The sequence below is a fragment of the Castor canadensis genome, chromosome 5 (genome assembly GCF_047511655.1).
Source record: "Castor canadensis chromosome 5, mCasCan1.hap1v2, whole genome shotgun sequence".
NCBI lineage: Eukaryota > Metazoa > Chordata > Mammalia > Rodentia > Castoridae > Castor > Castor canadensis.
Genome location: NC_133390.1, coordinates 17,212,812 through 17,234,940, shown reverse-complemented (window position 1 = coordinate 17,234,940; position 22,129 = coordinate 17,212,812). Strand labels below are relative to the sequence as shown.

At 34.3% G+C, this 22,129-nt stretch overlaps 1 protein-coding gene across 3 annotated transcripts in view; it reads right to left on the bottom strand.

The window, feature by feature from the left end:
* Cyyr1 (cysteine and tyrosine rich 1) overlaps positions 1 to 22,129 on the bottom strand; it is an 89,363-nt gene that overhangs the window by 65,784 nt on the left and 1,450 nt on the right. Inside the window, exon 2 of one of the 3 annotated variants that reach the window (XM_074072859.1) lies at positions 16,523 to 16,625. The exons of 1 other annotated variant lie outside the window; for it this stretch is intronic. In XM_074072859.1, the coding sequence (XP_073928960.1) occupies positions 16,523 to 16,625 (103 nt within the window). The remainder of the gene's footprint in view (positions 1 to 16,522; positions 16,626 to 22,129) is intronic. One more of the 3 variants, XM_074072860.1, reaches the window with a different exon arrangement.

Genomic DNA, 22,129 nt, shown 5'->3' with positions numbered 1-22,129 from the left:
ATGTAAGACATTTAAAAGCTTGAATATGATTTAAGATGAATAAATATGATAAATATGTTTTTGTTTCCTGTATGCAAATAGAGGCTTAAACAAATGATGACTTACAAAGAAAAAAAAAATAACCTAAAAGGGTTTGCAGAGCTTTAAACCAGGCCATTGATTAATTTAGACACCTGGGGGTTGGTCTTCCTAATAGCATAATCTGGAAAGTAAAACAGAGTTGACTGGCTTCAGATAAATCATTTCAGGATAAGCTCTTTTCCCTTGTGAATTCCTTTTTTCCTGCATTTAGAAAAGAGTGATTTTTTAGGTCTTTGCAGTTCCGTGTGAGCTCTCCTCTCATAAATATTTAAATTAGAAGAAAAAAGGCAGAATCATTCTTTTAAAAAGTTTAATGAACTTATAAAAATGTATGAATATAGTTGGGGAAGCCTGCCAATGATTAAAGAATCTTGATTTTAATATTACCTTCTCACTTCCAAATTTCTCTTACACATTTCATGAAATGGTATTTTCTCCTAATAAATCTAAGTTGAAATTGATTAGCCATTTTCATCACAAAATGTAATTACTCACATTTTTAGTTTTCTGTTTCCTACATCTTTGTCTTTATTCCTTGTTATCTATGGGGCACCTCATTGTACAGCATGTGAAATTATCATCTCACCATTGTTTCAATGGGTTTTAGATGAGCTATGGAAAAGTAGACAGAATGGTCTATCACCTCAAAAATCTCAATTCCTTTTTATTCAGCCATAAAGGATGAAATTTTGTTGTTTGCAGTTAAAAGGATGGAACTAAGGAATATCATCTTAAGTGAAGTTATCCAGGTCAGAAGGCAACATGCCACATATTTTCTCTCATATATGGAATATAGACCCAATACAAATATAAGCAATATTATGAAAAACAGGTCATGATAAGGGAAGGTCACATATGAGAGAGAAAGGGTAAAAGAAGGAAGAAGGTGACTATGGTTGATGTACTTCCTATACAGGAATGAGTATAGAATTTTTTAAACCTGTTGAAGTCATCATAAGAAGGGGATTAAGGTAGAAAGGAGAAAAATAAAGGAGACCAACCTATTTGGGCTATAATACATATATACGTGGCAATGTCACAAGGAAACTCCCTGTGTAGTTATTTGAACAAACAAAAAATCCCTCTCTTTCTTTTTTTACAAAAATGGAGAATAGGAGGGCAGAACAGGTCTTGTGTGTGGAAGGATGAGGGGAGAAGGGGGTAGAAGGGTGAATATGGTGCAAATATTGTGTACACATGTATGTAAATTGAAAAATGAGACCTATTGAAACTATTCCAGGAATGCGGGGTGAGGGAGAGGTAAAGGACAATGATGAAGGGGGTGAATTAGAGTGTGCTATATTAGATATAATGTAAGAACTTTTGTAAATGTCATCCAGCACAATAAAAAAAAATAAATTAAAAAACCATGAAACATCTCAATTCCTAAGTGAGTTGGTCACACATACACAAAATGATGGATTGTCGAGTTTTAGACTGGTTTAGAATTAGAATGGAGTTTCTAGGCTTTCATGGTATTATGTGCAATCCACTGGCATGACTCTCAATTAAAATTAAAGAAGAAAAAGAAAGAGAAATGCAAATAATTTCATTTAGACTTATATGCAAGTCAACTTACTAAGTATTGGTCTTTTTCCCATGGAAGATGAATTTCAACAAATTAGTTTTCTTTACTACTTATAAAATCAAATATCAAAAATTCCAATTTCTACTTTTGGTTTGTTCTTTGAACATGTTAGCCATTATTTTATTATTGAACATTTTTCCCCATTGTTAATGCACAATGGGAGATCCAGTGTGTGACTAGTGATTAGCTCAGCCATTTGTTCTAGCTCTTTTGAAAGATCTTTGGTATTTTAACATGTGTGCTGATGAAATGGATCCACATACTTTTTGCTCCCTTTTGTTGTAATGCCATTGATTTGTCCCTTTATTCCAATACAGTAAGATTTAATAGTCCATATAACAGGCATTTTAGTGTCACCTGAAAGTGACACTTTGGTTAGGTGTAAGCAACTACTGTTAGTTTTTACAAATTGATTAAAAATTTGCAATATGATTTAAATTATTTGGCTATGTGCCTCTAAATATCAGAACTAGTTTGAACCTTGATCACATCCTATTCTTGGTCAGGGTTGCCACTATTAACATTTGGAGCTAAATAATTCTTTGTCATGAAGGACAGTTACATGTATTATACAGTGCTCAGCAGCACCTTTGATCTCTACCCTCTGGATACCAGTGGTATTCTTCCCTTAGATAAAAAAAAAAATACATCAAGACATTTTTGGATATTCACTGTAGGTCAAAATAATCTCTGGATAAGAACTATTGGTCTAGGTATTCAGATATTTTTGATTCTCTTTCTTCCATGGTGACCTGATAGAATATTTCAATGCTTTGGTTTAAAAAACAGCAGATATCTCTTGATCTATCTTACTCAAGCTACATTGTCTTACCCAAAGAACATTGACTATTTTTTCCCTTCCTTTACTGTCTGAAAACTTTTACAATGACTCATCACATCTAGGAAAATGTTTTTGTAGACAACTTCAAAATATGTATATTTATTTATAAATCATATACATGCATGTCAACGTTACTATATTAGCATACATACTTTATAATGCAGAGATAGCAAATTTTAAAATGATGAGATAAAGAAAAAATATAAATTCTACTATTTCCCACTGATATCCCAGTGGATCATCTTTATATTCCCTGGCTGAACACAATTTGAACACCACTCTCTTAAGATGTACTTCTCATACAATAGAGAAACAAAATGAAGATACCCAGAAATCCTAAACCTCTCTTCTAATACAGGCATAGAATTTTTTACAAGAACTTTGCAAGTTGATACTGTGATCTCTTCTTACAAAAGAAAATCGAGAGTCAAGGAGGTCAATGAAGTTTTCAAAATTTACCAGTTAATACAGAGCCAGGATGTAAACATGGTTTTTCTGGTCTCTATAGCCTTTTCTGGTTGGATTATACAACTGACTATTTAATAATTAAAAAAAAAATTTTAATAAATTTTTAATGTACCAAATACATTATTCCTTATTACACCCTGAACTTTCATGGCACTGGGCATCATACCAAGAAGGAGAGGGATATAAAAAAAATGAGCACAACATACAGTTTCATAGGAGATGGTGCATACACACACTCTCACACACACACACACACACACACACACACACACATACACACAAAGGGACAAATGTGGAAGAATTGTGAGAATAAGTTGCTATAAGAATACAGAGAAAGGAATTAAGGAATTATTATGGGAAGAAACTTGGAAAGTGAAGAGGGATTTAAATATGCATTGCTAGATTTAACATTCAATATACAACTTCATATTTCTCTGTATTTTATGACTCTATTATACTGCAGTGGTAAAATATTATGATAGATTAGATATTTTAGTCATTCCTAACACTGGTAATTTATGTCCTCTTTCTCTTTCTCCCCCTCCTTGTTGATCTTGCTAGAGGTTTGTCAATTTTATTGATATTTCAAAGAATAAGGTTTTGATTTCGTTATTTTTCTGTTTTCATGTTCATTGATTTCTGTTTTGAGTTTATTTTGCCCTTCTTTTTCTAGTTGCCAAACTATTGATTTGAAAATTTCTTTTCCTAATATAATCAGCTATGTTATAAATTTCTCTTTTGATACTTTTAGCTTTATTTCTTATTTCTTATGTTATATTTTCATTTTTTTCAGTGTAGATTTTTAAAAAATTTGTGTTAAGACTTAAGGATTATTTTGGTATGTGCTTTAATTTTGAAGTGTTTGAGAGTTTTCCTTTTATCTTTCTACTACTGATTTCCAGTATAATTCCATTACTGTTGTATAACATATTTCATTACTTTCAATTTTGTTAAGTTTGTTTTGTGACCTAGTATGTAGTTTATCTTAATGAATATTGCATGAAAACACTTTAAAAGGATACCTGCTTTTGTTATGTGGAGTGTTCTCAAAACATTTCAAGTAGATCCATTAAGTTTATGGAATTATTTAGTTTTTAAACCTTTGCTGATTTTCTCTATGAGTTTTATCAATCCTATCTTTTAGGAGAGAAGTCTACCATAATTGTAGACTTGTCTATTGTCCTTTCACTTCTTCAAGTTTCTGTTGTATGAATGTTCATGCTTTATTGTTAGGTATATATACATTTAGGATTTTTGTAACTCCTTGGTTGATTGACTCTGATATAATATCCTTTGGTAATCTTCTCTGATCTGCACATTATTTTATTATATTAAAGCCATGCCAGCTTTCCTCCATCAATGGTTGCTTGGTATATCTTTTTCCATCCTTTTACTTTCAACCTATCTTTATACTTGTGGTAAGTTTTACATAGACAACATATATTTGGGTCAGTTTTTTTTTAAATCCACTCTCCTTTAGTTGTGTATTTAGACCACCAATGATTTGATAGGTTTGATTTGTTCTGTAATTTTATGATTTGCTTTCTGTCTGTTCTATTTTTCATTCCTTTGATTTCCCTTTCCCACCCCCTGTTTGGTTATAAGAACATTTATTAGCAATACATTTTAATTGGTCTATTTTGATTTTGAGTACATTGCTCTATAGTTTTTGTTTTTCTGTGAGTATTGTAGGTGATTATGGAATGTATACATCTCATAATCACTTGGAACAAATTTTCTATCTCTTCAGTTGGAACACAGGAATCTTGTGTTTTATGGATCTCTCTTTCCCTCCCTCCCATGTGTGCTATTAAATATTACATCTGTATGAATCGAAAGTGCTATCATACAATGTCATGTTCTTGCATTCAACTGTCAAATGCATTTTAAAGGACTTGGGGGGAAATAGTCTATTATTTATACCAGTTTTCTTAAAATCATTTCCTTTCTGATAATCCAAGTTTCCTTCAGGTATTATTTGTTTTCTTTCCTAAGAACTTCTTTCAGCAACCATTTGAGATATGATCTTCTGGCTTAATATTTTCTTAGTTTTTTAATCTAAAAATGTCTTTATTTCATTTCTATTTTTGAAGGATATTTTTACTAGCTATAAAAGGCTGGATTGAAGATTCTGTTCATTCAGTACTTAAAAAATATGCTACTTTTCTGGCCTTCATTGCTTCTGATGAGAAATGTGATTGAGCTGCTTTTCTGGTATTTTTCTTTAATTTCTATTGATTAGATTTGGATGTGTATGGCTATGGGTTTCTGTGGGTTTATCTTCTTTGGAATTGGCTGAGATTATTGAATATGTAGTTTATCTTGTTCACTAAACATGGTCATTTTTAGCACCTTACTCTTCTTTTCTTCTGGGGCTTTGAGGACATGAATGCTAGACCTTCTCACAGGCATTTGTGTCAGGCACTGCCCACACAGACCCCTGAGGCTCTGTTCATTTGTTTTCCATATTTTTCTCTCTGTTAGGTAAGTATCAAACTGAATAATTTCTGTTGCTTTCTTTTAGGTTCACTCATTCTGTACTGTGACGTTTCTATTCTGCTATTGAGCCAATCTGGAGAATATTTTTAACCTTGGCCACTATATTTTTTTGTTGTGAAAAGTTCACCTTGTTCTTTATGTTTTCTATATCTTTTTTGGGGATTTTCAGTCTTTACACTAATGTCCAATAGAATTTGCCCTTACTTTTTGGATCATATTTACAACAGATGCTAATGAATTTTTCTTGGACTTTTTGAATTCCATATTGTGAGAGTTCCAGATTTAGTTAGGCTCAGCTGACACCATAAGCTCCAACCAGACTTCTGTGGGTTGCGGTTTCAATGGAAATTCCACTTTCAAAGGCTTCTAGTCATGTTCAGATTGGTCCTGTGTGTACCATGCTCAATTGCCAGTGTGGGGCTTGGGTGGTTGTCTAACCTGTATCCAGTTCTGAAGATCTATGATAGGAAGTACAGGTGCAGCCTAAGATGTGTCCAAGACTTCACAAACAACTATAAGAGTCGTTTCCATCCTGACTTTCTCCATCTTACTACTTTCTGGTTCCCTAGAGCAACTGTTTTTGCATCTCTGGCCAGAAAGATGTGTTTTATTGTCCTTACTCTCTGAATATGTGCACAAAATGGGCTCATATCCAGGGTTGAGTGCATAGAGAGAGAAAAAAAAGCAATGAAGAATTACTCCACCCTCCTGATACTACACCATTCTGATCAAAAAGAAAATTTCCCCATTTTCAGAGTTTTAGGGTCCTGTTGTTGCTATTGTTCTTAATGTTGCATCAGTAACTAAATGATCACTGGGCAATTGAGGCACAAGAGATCAGAGAAAAGAAAAATACTGGAGAATATCCCCCAATGTCTTTGCACACAGACAGACCTTGCTTACTTAGCCATAGCTAGAGAGCTCCTCCTGCAGGTTCCTGCAGTTCACTTATGTGTCTAGGCTGTTTACTCCAGAGTTGAGTAAACAAAGGAAAAAACTGGCTAAACATATGGATAGTTATACAGTTACACTTGGAATTTTGTTCCCCAGTCTGCCTGATATTATTGACTTTCCATAGTCCTGAGTTAGCTGCTCTATACATCCTGTCCAGGTTCTAGAGCTACATTGATTGGAGGCCTAGGGCAGAGTGTGCTTTTTCTCCATCATACTCAGAACCAGAACCAACCCTTTCAGTTAAAAGTAATGAGATTAAAAAAACTATTTTGCCACAATCACTATGCAAAACATATAACATATATAATAAGTTGGTTGTGTAAAGCCAAGAAGTTGAATAAACTGAAACTTATTTTTAGAATTGATAGACTTGAGTTGATCCTTGCAATGATCAATGACTTTTTATTTAACATGCTATTTGGCATTTGTTTGCTACCACTGAAAATACTTTCAATCTCAAGACTGTTACAAACATAGGTTTTGTTTAATACCATTAAGATGAATTGTGGCCCTTTTAATTCTTGAAAAGTTTATAAACACTACTTCTATTGAGAGAGCAGTTTTTAAAAGACCGAATCAGGGCAATTTTAAACTATTTCACACAAAAGCACATTCATCTCTATAAAGCTCTGTGATCACTCTACTGAAATGCCCAATAGTTAGAACACTGTTGTATACATTAACTATTCACAAAAAGATGAGCCAGGCATATGCAAAAGGGAATTCATTGGAATTCTATAATGAACCTGTTTGCAAAGCAAAGCATTGCCCTCTGACTTTTGGAATAACATGTGTTGTTTTTTCATAAATCAGGTTCGGGTATTTCATTTAGACTGGTCCCTGTTTCTGAGTCAGTTTCTTAGTCTAACTCACGGGTCCACCTAGGGTAAATGACAAATTTGTATACCTAATGCATACGACTCTTCCAGCTGTGTTATGCTTTTGGCACCACTGGGCATCAGGACAGCACTTAATTAGCTGCCTTTGCAGTTATCAGACTGCAATCACCTTTGATTAAGAGAGCCATTTACTTCACTGAAGGCCATGGGTGTTCTGCAGGGATGAAGTGCCTGTGTTTTAGCAGTGGCATTCTTCTGTTGATAGTCTAGAAGGCCAGGGAGAGAGTCCCTTACCAAAAGTGGCACCCTGCACAGTCATATACTTTCCAGATGACTTTGATGAAGTTATTTTGCTCCTCATCTTTTTCCTTTCCCCCAAGTCCAGATGTTTTCAAAGTCCAATGTTTCATTAATGATAGGGAAAATGTGTCCAGTCCCACTGAGTGCCTTTATGTACAAATATATCCTTCAGATTTATTACCAGAAAAAGTAAGTCATTCCTATGATTCCCTCTTCATACATTAACAAACAGGTTCAATGATATAAAGCAAACTAAGTTTGTACAGCATTAAAGAAGAGAAATTTTGAACCCAAACATTTGTGTTCTCACTTCTATAATCTCCTATTGCTAAAATTACTAATTATTAAAAGTAGAACCATGAAGTATTGCTTCCTGTGTAACTCTTCCTTGCAAAGGGTAAAGTCTATCTACTCAATGTAAAGATGGTTATCATTTATGGCTGCAACAGCAAAGTAGAGTTTCCAGCATTTATTTGATAAATTTAAATTGTAACTATTGGCAACAGTTAACTTAGGAAATCAAGCTAGATGTCTATCAATGGATGAATGAGGAAAAAAATAGATATATGTGTGTGTCACACACATTCATATATATATATATATGTGTTTGAGCACACATACATACACACAATGGAATACTATTCAGTTACAAAGAAGGATGAAATCCTGTCATTTGCTGCAAAATAGATGGAACTGAATGATATCATGTTAACTGAAAGATCCAGACAGAGTGACAACTATCACATGGTCTTTCTCATATGTGGAAACTAAAGAAGTTATCCTGAATGCAGAATTACTAAAGGTTGGGGAGAGAAATGGATTACTGGGGGTTGAAGTTGGTTATTGTATACTATGTTGAAATATCACATTAAATCACATTCATACATATGATAAATGCATTTTAATAAAAAACTTTAAATTTTTAGTGTTTTCCTATGTATAATGTTTTGGAAGCTGATCTTATATTACTCCTGATGTGTGCAGAGGAAGAATGTTTTATATCACTGTAGAGTTGGTTATTTGCAACTCCAGATAGCATTTATTATCAGCAAAATCCAGCATGGAGAGATGCAGCTCTGCTCACCCTTTTGACAGTGTGAATTCATACAGAAATATGTTCAAAGTAATTTGTAATGTTTTTCTCTATTTTTGTCTGATTTGTGCAAAAGCATAAAAATCCTTTTTACATGTAAGATCTTCTTCTTCCTCCCTTTTCCATTGCAATGATATAGAAACTAAAAATTCTGTTTGTCTTTGAGTCACAGAGAGTTAGTATGGGTTAAATAGCTAAGGCTTTCACCCGTGGCACTTTCAGATGAAATCCTATTACACTTTATGAGGTTATCATTGCCCTCTGAAATTTTCATTAGTTATGGGTGTGTTCATCCTAACATTTTGCAGTTGGGAGACAGATGGGAGACATTGTATTCTAGGCTACAGCTTCCTGCCAGATTTCTTCCAATATAATGGAGAAAAAAATATCACTGGGTATATGGGGTTTTTCTCTCCTTAATCTTGTCAACAATACATTTTATCTCCCAAAATTGTGGAAGTAAATACAGTTGAATAAGAACCTATTGTCTGCTGGTTGACACTGCCTCATTGATGGAACACATTCACAGGGAAATATGAAAAATAAGTTAAATCATTGTAATCAAATCAGTGTTTAAATTCTAATACCTCTCATTTGATTATAATTCATTATAAAGTGTGGTTACAAAATGATAACTGACTCTATCACACCTTTTACTCCGTGAAGATATCTAATCTGTATTCTATGCAAAGATAGTCTCTGAAACCAATAACATGTTCAAATTATGATTTGATTTATCTAAACAAATATTTATCCAGATGATGCATTTTAATAATTTAGAGCCCACAGACTCTCAGGTTGTTCATGATTAAAACAGAAGACTGGCCTGCACTTAAATGATTTGTTATTGTATCTTTCAATCTTACAGGCCCTGTGGCTTTGACAGATGGGCTTCTTATCCTCTCAGATTTGGAGTGTGGAAGTGTACACAGGTACCTTAGGAACTTCAGTAAACTGATAAATAATAGGGCAGAGAAATACTGTGGCATCATATAGGACAGGATTTAATTGAGATATGAAGAATAAGGAAAGTATCTCCCCAAATATGGCAGTTAGGTCTTCCTAACTAAGAACAGTCCTAAGAACAGTCATGAACCATTTCCATTCATCCTATAGTGAGATCTTCAGGTCTTCTGGAGCCAGTGGGAAGTAGCAGAAAGAAAGAGGTTGAGCACTTCTAGTTTTAAATACCAGCTTGTAACATAGCAGCTGTGTGGAACTGGACATATTACTTAACCCTGAGCCTCAGCCTCCTTACTTATACAGTTAAAAATAACAATAATATCTAGATCATAGAGCTAATCAGAAGATCAATAAGTTAATACATTTTAAACATCTGAGATAAAAAGGGCATTAAAAACAAAGAGTAGTCCCTCTACTCTAAGAGTCTCTGCCACCACCAAACACACTTTCTCTTATAATATCCAATTTTGATTTCTATCTATTTAAGGTAGATTTTCTTAGGACTATATCTTGAAGAGTACTGGTACTGCTAAGTCCTAAAATACATCCATCTTCAGCTTTACTATATGGAGTCAAATTGCTCTGCAAGTCGTTTTAAGGTTTATGTTCTCTACCAGCCATGTGGGAGCACTTTCATCTTTGCCCTCATTGTGTCTTCAGGCTTATGAAGTGTCCATCAGTCTGATGGGCATGGGATGGTAGTTCATTGTTTTATATTGCTTTTCCCTGCTGTAGTGAGCCATGTGAAGCATCTTCTACACGGTTATGACCCTTCTGGTTTTCTGCTCTGTTGAATTTTGGGGGTCTATGAATTGCCTATTTTCCTGTTAAGGTATTGTGGATATGAATCTTTTGTGAATTGTATAAATCACAAGTGTCTTCTCCAAGTGGGGGATTTGCCTTATACTTTCATTTAGGAATTCTATTGCCCTATATATTTAATATTTTTTTAAATAACAGACATAATTCACATACCATGAAACTCACCACTTTAAAGTTCAGTAGTTATAGTGGAGCCTCTTATTTTATTACTAGTGCTTTTCATCTTTTATTTAGAAATGGTTCCTTTCTAATTCCATGATGCTATTCCCCTTTTTCATTTTTAAATTAGATTTATTTTAAATTATATGGTACCTAAAACATATTAATAGAGTATCATGTAAGATTTTGATACTTGTACACATTATATAATGTTTAAATTAGATTAAACATATATATTGCCTCAAATGTTTATCATTTTCTTATGATGGAAACATTCAAAATCCTTTCTTATATCTTTTTGGAAAATACGACACAATATTATTGAATCCTCCTTTTAAAAAATTATAAATATTTGACTTTTGTATTTATTTTAGTCTAAGAGGAGTGCAGTGATCTAGTTTAAGGTTTATTCAAATGGTCAGATAATTTTATTTGCATCACTTATTAAATAATATATTCAACCTCTACTGATTTCTAATGCTGTTTCTGTCATATATATTTCTGACATTTATATATATATATATATGTATGTCAGTTTCTAAGCTCTATATTCTTTTGGTTTATTTGAGATCCGATATTATGCAATATGTATTCTATAATTTTGTAATAAATATTTTCTTTTTTTTGAGACAGAGTCTTGCTATGTTTCCTAGACTGGCTTAGAACTTGAGATCTTCCTGCCTCAGACTCCTGAGTATCTGTGATTGTAGATGTATAATAAATGTCTAAAAGGCATGCCTTTCCACCTTGTTTTTTTTTTTCATTATCTTCACTGTTCTAGGTCCTTCACTATCTCTAATAAATTGTAGACCTTGTATTTCAAATTTAATAAAAAGTGGTCCTATGGAACTTGACTATAATTGCATGCAGTTTACAGATAGTTTCTGATACTGACATCATTACAACAGTCCATTTACAATTTGAATATACCTATTAATTTCTGTAGGTCTCTCTTTAAATGCCATGCCCATATTACTGGATTTCTTACTAGGTATTAGCAGTTTTGCTTCTTTGTTTTTCAGTGATGCTGTGGGTGGAATCCAAGGCTTCTGTAAGGTGGATGTAATGGATACAATAATAAAACCTACTCCAATGGGTTGTTGCGTGAATTAAATTAATGTACACAAACCACTTAGAATGGTGCCTGGCACATGGGAGTTACTAGGCAGGTGCTCTGCCACTGAGATTTGCCCTCAGGTCTCTTACAGCTCATAATGTTATATTGGGAATAGTGGAATATAGCAATAAACAAGTAGTTTTTGTACACTGACTGAATACCCTGCTGTCTTGGTGAATCCCATTATTAGCTGTTTTTTTTTTTTAAATAATCTCAGTATTGACAACCACAGCATTTGTAAATAACAGTAATTTAGTTTCTTCCTTTCCAGTTCCTTTACCTGGGTCTGTATTTGTCTTGTGGATCACACTGCACTGACAAGGAATTTTAGGTCAGTGTTGAATAGCAGTGTGATAAGACAACGGCTTGTCTTATTGTTACCTTTAAAATAAAGGGTTTTAACATCACATCAGTGAGTTTGGGTTTTTTTTTTAATTTATCTATTAAATTAATATTTTTCTACTATATTCTTAGTTTTCTAAGTGTTTTAACTCTGAGGGATGAATTTTAATAATTGCTTTTCCTTTTGAGTTTAATATTAGAGTTACTCCTCCTTCAGAAGTCGTCCAGCACCCTAACATTGGAGAGAAAGCTCTTCCTCTCTGACTGTCCTGCATTTTGTGCTTTCCATGTTTTACCCAATGTCAAAAGTCATTTAAAATGCATTGTTTCTGTTGGAGTTTAATTCAGAACACTCAGCTACTTAATGATTGTAGGACCTCAAATACCATCTGAAAATATAAAACCTTTATCCTTTAACTTAGTTTTGCTCTCATGCATAGCCTGGCTTTAAAACCACAGTTGTGATATTTATTAGTCATTGTTACAAAACTGCTGGTAATACATCTTTCACATTTCACTGAAGAGAAAACAAAATTAATCCCACCAGGATCTCCATTATTAGTTCTTCCTCTTGATTCCAGCCCCCATGGGGATTTTTATGTTGGCCAGATGGTATTCTGAAGAATCTTAGACAGATCAGCATTTTACAATGGCAAAATGGAAAAGAAAAAAATCTATTTTTGAGTTAGGAAATTAAATCTTGTATCATGTCACCAGGTTCACTATGTCCCAACTGGTCAATATTTTGGCTTACGTTAAATATTGCACAATTGTTCTCTTACTCAGATGGCAGATTACCTTCATTTTCAGTACAGTCTTGTTTTTGGTTCCAATGGATAATGGTAAAGCCGCCCAATTGTACCCTATATTCACCTGGATTCCACCAATTCTAAAGAGTACTCTGCTAATCTCATCCTCATTGACCCCTCTCTAGGGAACGTCAGTTAAATTTCATCAGCAGTGAAAATGTAAATATCTCTTTCCATATTCATCAAAGTATTTCATTTTCCACAGAGAAGAGTTGTTGAATGATATGTTTGAGAATCAACCTGGTAGAAAAATGTTTATTTCTCAAATTGGCCCAAATTCTCATTTTAAGCACACTAAGACATCTAATCTTCAAGTAGTTGCCTACATGATTAAAAGGCTCTTAAATGGAGAAATAACTACAAGGTTACCTAGTCTATCAAAAATGGTCCAAAAACAATATATCATCTCAAAATGTGCATACGGAAGATTTTATACATGGTATAAATAAAAAGTTTTCATATGGAGTTTTCTCACTTTTGTCTATTTTTCTTAGTGGTGTCTAAGAATGTGCCCTTTCTATTTAAAATAGATGTCTAGTTATTTCAGAAATATATTGAATTATTTCTTTTTAATTTTGGTAGGCATGACCCATAAGAATATGTTAGTAAGAATCTCCCTTTTATCTGACCTGCTATGTTTTAGTTAAGTTTAACCTTCCCCCTCTCACTAACTACACTGAAGAAGATGGGCTTTACCAAACTGATTGCTTCCTTTCTTCTGTCTTTGGTTTTGGATGGAGTCTCTCTGTCTGGAATGCATTTCCCTTTCTTCACTGTCTGCATAAATAAATATCTGTAAATATCTATTCTTCCTTCAACATTCTGATCAAATGCCAGTTATGAAGATTCTTTAAACATCTCATTCTAAACACACACACACAAGTGCACAGACTTAGATGTTCTCTCTGGTTCTCCAACAATTCATCATACATTAGCTCACTGGATTAGATTTGTCTACATTCTGTTCTTTCATCAGATTTCTAGGTCTTATAAGTCGAAGTACATCATTATTCATCTTTGGATCCCAGAACTTAGTCCATCTCTTGCCATGGTCACAGTCATTCTGTGTACATTTATAAATAATTAATTGATTGAATATTATATGGCAATCAGAGTAAAAATTATTCTTAAATTTTGGAAGATAACATTATAATTCTCCTATATGGGAATGAGTATCTTTGTCTGTAATGACCAGAAGTAGATTTGCCATCTTATTAAGTTTAATTTAGAAAGTTCTTTATGAAAGAATTAAGTCTTAAAATTCCTAACCAAATGAAAAAAAAAAGGAGGAGGAAAGACAATTTTATTTCATTTGCCAAGAGTAACTCATATTTAGAATAGAAAATATCTGAAAAGAAGGGGGGCAACTAATGAGTAAAATAAGACTTTTTAACCAAAAGAAATGGAAATTCAGTTCTTGTAATGTCTTCAAAAATGAATCTTAAAAATTACCTTGCAAAAAGAACAAGGGCAATTGAAGAAACCAGAGTTAAAGAGCTAAGGATACATCCTCAACTGATTCTTATGGTGGATGACTACTGGGAGGCCTCCGCAAGAAGGGTCTCATGGATAGACACAGCATTGCTGATTCATAAACAGTCCAGAACGGCCCAATTTATGATCTGTGCTGTCTTTAGCTTATTTTAAACTGACATCTTAATTTTGAAAACCAGCAAAACAAAACAAAACACCAAATTATAAGATTATTCATTAAAGATACATAGTATTTTATTGTGTTTATTGCTTTCTTACTTATTACTTTTCTGATCACTACAAAAATTTAACTGTCTGTGAAGACGATGAAAATGATTTTACTAAGAATGTGCCTGTGTGCTTGAAAGAGAGGAAGCATAGTTTATGAGTTCCAAGACAGCAATATTGGAATTAAAAAAAAATCACAAAACTTGGGTGGAGTTTAAGAACTCTTTTCAAATGTTAAACAATAAGTGGAAATCCTGAAACGCTATTCTCCTTTATTGAGTGAGGAAAAGACTTTAAAGTCTCTCTCTCTTTTTCTTTTTTTTTCTAAGAATTGTTTAGCAAGGAATTTACTCAGTGGTTTCTATTTTGAACATCAAGTTCAGTTTTAACTGCCTGAAACATAATGCCACCTGTGTTTATCTTCCCCTTCAAAATATAATTCTTTTTCCCCCACAAACATAGCAAGTACACGGTCCCAATAACCTAGATAAACCACAACTAATGTATTACTTTAGTTAAATGGTGAATTTAGCTGGAGATTTGGAGCATGTATAATAGAAATCTGTTGGCTAATGTAAATCATAGACAGCATATCTGCTAATTAAAATGTTTAACATGTTCTGATTAATAAGTAAGTATGTGCTCTGTATATTTGAGCTAATAAATTCCTGTAAAAATCATTCTGACAGGGGCTTGATCTCTTTCTTAACAAATCTTCTATAAGGGAAAATTCAAACATCTTATTTAGAGGTTGTTAACATTTCAAAGACTGCTTGAATTCCATTTAAAAATCCATAAATTTTTCATTTTTTAAAATTTCAGCCTGATGTTTCATGTTTCCTGCTTAGCTGTGATAGCCTTTGTGAGAATCCCAAAGTATGATGGAGGAGGGGCTGCACATATTCTGACCGACATGATCTCTGTTAGGAGGCCCAATGTGCGTACTAACTAGAAAGTCTCTATTGAGCCAGGTTTTCTATTTCGGGAAATGGCAGATGTGTTACAAGCAGTCTCAATGGATGTGTCCCCAGAATAGCTGAGTGCATATAATTTAACGCCTAATATTCCACTAGAGCCTTGGAGGGCACGAGTTAAGCAGAACTGTTCGAGAACAGAAAAGTTCCCAAATCATCCTTATGTGCACTTGAAAAAGAAAAACAGATGAGGACAGAAGCTAGACTACTGCTGTGATCTGACAGCCCTGGGTCATTCTCACTCAGGAGATTCTCTACTTTTTTTTCTTCTTTTTCTTTTTTTCTCAGCTATACACATTTCTAAACATCTAACTCTGAAGGCAGGTACTGCTTTCCCATTTCCTTTGTTCAGAAGCAACTCTAAAATAAATTCTTAATTTGTTATGGGAAAATGCTTAATGCACTCTATGTGTAAATATTTCTATCTTGTGTGGGTATGGTTTATTACTTTACTTACTGATGCCTACCTCTTCTTGGGCTCTAAACTGGTTTCCTCAAGTTATTTTATGTGAATTTTGTAAAAAGCTGATACTTCATATTGCAACTCTTCTTTATTCATAACTGTCTTTTACAACTACTAGATGCAGTAGACAAATTAATACATGAATGGAAAATAAACTGAAAATAATTAAACAGCAAGTGTTTGTTTACAAATCCTCCAACACAGCAGACAAAAGCATATCACTGACAACACTAAAAATATCAATAATATTAACTTCAAACATTACTATAGGACACAACACCAAGTAGTGAAATAATACTTTTATATTCCCTTCTAATAAGGGCAACGTATTAATTTTTGCATATTTGTCAAATAATACAGTATACTATACAGTGATGAGTGTTTAAAACCTCAAGGATTTTAAGTCAATAAACAATTTTAAACTTAGTCCCCTTGAAAATTTTAAACTTAGTCCCCCTAATTGGACAGGAGGAAGAACATCAAGATTGTCAAGTGTGACCACTACTCACGAAAGAATATTCCCAATATAGGCATAGTAGGAGCAGCAGTAGGGCGTGTTTCCATCACAGCAGTAGGATCGACAGTCTTTGCCACACTGAGCAAGGCAGTCTTCTACAAAATGAAAAATGTAAGGGCAGTTACAGTGTGGAATCACCGCCCTAGGAAAATTTTTTCCATGCACAAGTTAATAAGTCAGGGACCATTTTTTAGGACACTTAGATTTTCATTTTCATCTTCAAAATTCTAAACATTTTAGGGGTCTAAGTTAGCCTTTCTCCCAGTTATACTCTAAGTTGGTAAAGGCAAAGACCATGCATCCTGAATCTCTTGCACCAAGAGCTGTAATTGGTAGTCAGCACTGATTGAATACGATTATGAATGGATGAATGAGCGAATTAGTCAAATAATCAGTCATTCAACTTGTCAATAGATTTCTTATAATAGTTTTTAGGTGATGAAGTTTTCTGACTGTAGGGTGTTATATTCTCAGTTAACCTCAATTAACAGAAAGCATTATTGACATGGGTAATACCAAACTGACAATTTAAAACTAATGTGTATATTTACTATGACAATGTATTGTGTTTTCCTTTTATACCATTTTTAACCTTCATAATTACAGTCTGCATACAAATGGTAACACAGAAAGTCTGCATCCCATCCATTCATTAGGCTTAGAGGATGAGCTAGTTACCGAAAGAAGCCCATAGATATAATTAAAATGTGAATAATTCATAGTTTACTTAATGTTGCATTGAAGGACCTGCACAATGTGCAGGAGGAAAAGATATTTTCTAATTAAAATGATATGCTATGGCCAATAAAAGCAAATTGTTATTTTTCTATGCATTTTTCCACAAGGAAAATTATCAAAAATGTTGAATATAAATTGCCCTAAGCTTTAAAAAATTCTTTATTCCATCTAAATGATTATTTTGCAACTTAAGGTTATCACTGAGTTATAATTAATAGCATAGATTATGATGGATATGTGAATTTCAGGTATAATGATTAGGAAAACACTAAGCATAGTCGATAATTTAAGTTGCATGTTCAAAAATCACAAAATATGTCATTTCCAACTCAATTCCTGAGGGTAACATCAACTATTGTATAAATTATATGAAGCTTTTGCTCTCCCATCAAAGTTACAATATTCAATGTACAAAGTATTAAGTTAATGTCTACATTAAATCAATACATGGACATGTATTGATTTATTGAGAAAAGAAATTTTTTGCATTTTTGTTGTTTTTTGGTAGTGCTAGGTTTGAACCTAGGACCAAGAGCTTGCTAGGAAACCCCTTTCTCACCCTTTTTGCTTTTGTTTATTGTTCAGATAGTGTCTTGGGCAGGCTGGCCTTGGATGGTGATCCCCCCCATCTCTGCCTCCCTTGTGGCTGGGATTAGAGATATGTATCCCAGGCCCAGTTTGTTTTTGAGATAAAGTATCACTAACCTTTTTACCCAGGCAGGCCTTGAACCAAAATCCTTCCACATGGCAGGGATTACAGGTGTAAACCTCATGCCTGGCCAAATTGCTTTTTTTTTTTTCATTTTTCTTTTATTATTCATATGTGCATACAAGGCTTGGTTCATTTCTCCCCCCTGCCCCCACCCCCTCCCTTACCACCCACTCCGCCCCCTCCCTCTCCCCCCACAATACTCAGCAGAAACTATTTTGCCCTTATTTCTAATTTTGTTGTAGAGAGAGTATAAGCAATAATAGGAAGGAACAAGGGTTTTTGCTGGTTGAGATAAGGATAGCTATACAGGGCATTGACTCACATTGATTTCCTGTGCGTGGGTGTTACCTTCTAGGTTAATTCTTTTTGATCTAACCTTTTCTCTAGTACCTGTTCCCCTTTTCCTATTGGCCTCAGTTGCTTTAAGGTATCTGCTTTAGTTTCTCTGCGTTAAGGGCAACAAATGCTAGCTAGTTTTTTAGGTGTCTTACCTATCCTCACCCCTTCCTTGTGTGCTCTCGCTTTTATCATGTGCTCATAGTCCAATCCCTTTGTTGTGTTTGCCCTTGATCTAATGTCCACATATGAGGGAGAACATACGATTTTTGATCTTTTGGGCCAGGCTAACCTCACTCAGAATGATGTTCTCCAATTCCATCCATTTACCAGCGAATGATAACATTTCGTTCTTCTTCATGGCTGCATAAAATTCCATTGTGTATAGATACCACATTTTCTTAATCCATTCATCAGTGGTGGGGCATCTTGGCTGTTTCCATAACTTGGCTATTGTGAATAGTGCCGAAATGATCTCTTTCCAAGATGTGATCCAAAGGTAACAGGGTTTATCTGCCATTATCAATAATGCATGGCTTTTGTGGAACAAGTAAGAAAGTTCATATTTTCTTCCCCTAAGTTTTATTTCTTCAACCCAGTTTAACAACATGAACCTTGAAGTTGCCCTCTGGATTGTGGTAAGAAGAAATGAGAGGAAAAAACAATACCTTTGTAAACTTCAGTAACTGCTTATATCTACTTGTAAATTTTGAAGACAGAAATACAATTGAATTATTTAAATCGAAGGGAGAAGCTAATGTATAGACAATAAGTGCTTTTTGCAAAGGACGTCATGCCTTTGAAGGATGCTTAATTTACAGTTTTCCAAGTGGATTTCTGTAGCTCTCAATTTTTTTATTAGCATATTATAGTTGTACTGGGGATACACTGTGACATTTACAAAAGTGCTTACAACATATCTTAATTACATTTACCTCCTTCATCTTTCTCCTTTACCCCCCTTCCATCTCTCTTCTCAGAACTGTTTTAACAGGTCTCATTGCTTCCATTTTCATACATGAATACTCAGTACTTCCATCATATTTGACCTTCTTCACCTTTTCCTTATGCCCACTCCCTACTCACTGGTGCCAATCCCTGGACAGGACTTGTTTTACCTTTCTATCTTTCACTTTTTTAAAAAAAGACATTTTTGTTTGTTTATGATATAATGGTTATACAGCGAGTTTCACTGTGACATTTCCATATATACATATATATGTAAATGTATTTATTATACCCCAAATAGGATCATCCTCTCTATTATTCTCCTTTCTACCTTAGGCCTCTTCTTACAGTGATTTCAACAGGTTTGAATATTCCCTATTCATTCGTGTATAGAAAGTACATCAACTTTATTCACCTTCTTTACTTCCTTCAATTACCCTCTCCTGTAGCTCTCATTTTTAGTGCTGTTCAATTGATTCGAATATGTAGAAGGATCAGTTATCTCCAGGGTTTAACAAGGATGTTCTGCTTAATGTTCTTAAAAGCCACTCAGATCATGAGAGAGGTAGTGTCCCTATTATTCTGTTAGAGTAAGGCGAGAGTATGTAAGTAACTTCATGGGTGCCTTTTAGATGATACTCAGGACAGCAACATCCTGTTAAACTCTCCATGAATATCAAAGATTCAATTACTTCTATTGTACTCCAATTATTACTGTCATTAGGACATGGTGTTATCAGAATGGTGTAAGCCATCATTACAGGAAACCAAGCCCCAAATTTTCCAGCCAAGAAGCTGGATCATATTTGCAGGAACTCTAGATCATGTCACATATTGTTCATTATTTTTTTGTCACTCTCCAGTACTATTGTCTACTTTCCAGAAGTCACCTTCTGAAAAGAACAAATTGGACAGCATGGCGAATGCACTCACAATCACAACCTTTAATCTGAGGTTTCCATTATACCCCAAAACTTATTTTGTTATGTTAGTGCTTTTTCTGGCTTATTTGTGGATAGTTTTATAAAGATCAGAGTTTGTACTCTACAGGGGCATTTTCTCATTTGTAAAACAGTGGAACATTCTGATTGTCCTTAAAGGATAAATGATATTACTTCTAATATCCAACTTAATATCCCTGAAAATTAGCCAGTTCTAACTTCCTTCAACTGCTTTTTAATTAAAAGAATGATCTGGAAAGTTTCCCAGCTTGACCCTGCACCCACCTTAGGTGTAGAATAGGAAAAGCGGTGTCTGGCTTGAAGTACTTGCTTAGAAATGGCTCTTGCAAACTATAACTAAGGATATGAGAGGAAGGAAAGGGCGGGGACAGAAGGCACAGTCTGAAGCCCGGAAGGTTAAACCTTGACCAAATCCTGTCTTTGTACCCTGCAGTGGGAGTTGGACAATAATATAAACACTTCAGTGAGTCCCTTTCCAAAAGTGACTCCACAGAAAACATGATACATCAAGTATAGAAAACTGTTCTTATTTATTTAACCAAATGGAACTGGAATTTAATGCACTTTCTTTGTGGAAAATAACTAGGACAATGCATCTTCTTAGGTTTTTGTCTTGTGAAACCAGCAATTCATTTACTACAATGCCCGGAATACTTTTATTTCTGTGGTGTCCTGCTAATCCTTATGTACACTTCCAACTGTATCTCTTAGTTTCAACCAGATTAAGTGATCTCTTGTTGCACAGACCCATCTGATGGTTTTGCCCTGTTCCCACTATATCCTACCCCATCTTCTTTTGTCTAGGGAAAAATATATTCTTCAATGATCTTGTTCCTCCAAGCTCTCCTCAATTCAATTTTCCTGAGCACATATTTATTGAGCTCCTCTAGGGACTGGGAACTTTTCAAGGCTGTGAATCTATTTTGCTGAACCAAACAGACATTACCCTCAGAGGTTTACTCACATAAACCAGCAATGAAGCCCCCTCTTAGAATAGTGATAGCATAAGATTGCACCTGTCCTGTGAGGCAAACTTTTATACATCCAGTTAATCTATGGGCATACATTATCTCCCAGAGATAATGTACAAAAAAAAAAAAGCACAAAGTCTGTTTTTTCTTGAATGAATATAGCAACCTTGAAAAGGCCTCTGAAATAAGAAGTCCATGAATTAGCACCAAAGAACTTATTCACTAAACATTTCTTATGAAAGACCGTAAGTCAACCTAATGTTAGCTTGTAATTACTGTGTAGTTCACTAAGGAAGAATTCAAAAGGAGAGAAAAGAATGGAGTAAAAACCGTATAGGAACCAAATCCATCACTGGTCAGCTGTGCTGATTTCCCGAGCAGGGGGAGGGGGAACATGTGTACTCTGCACTGAAGGAGAGGGAGTAAGGGCAGGACAGGTGTGCAAGCCAAAAGCTTTCAGTCCACCACAGGACACAGACACAAGAACACGAGAAATGTGTGGTTCAATGGCGTTGTTGAGTAAGGGCAAAGGAGGGCATGAAATAAAGTTTCATTTCTTTTTTGGTATCTTCTCATTTTTATTTTGTTTTGACAAGCAGAAAATGTGGAAAGAACCATCATTGCTTCAAATGTATAAAGATTTATTTATTTGTTTGTAAAAACTAGTGTTGACGTAATTGATACTTAGTTCTTCAAAGTTGGAAAACTTTACAGGCTTTAAGGTAAAGAAATGCTGCAATCAGATTAAAATGTGAATTTTCTTCATTAAATCAGAGGTACTTTCCCTACTTTTATGAATTTCCGCATTAGAAAGTCAGCATTTTCCTGACTAAAAAATATCTTTAAAATGGTAGGTTTAGACACCTACTAATTTGTATTTTAATAAACAAAAGTTTCTGTAGAGGTAATTGTGACTTCCTTCTGGCAAAGTT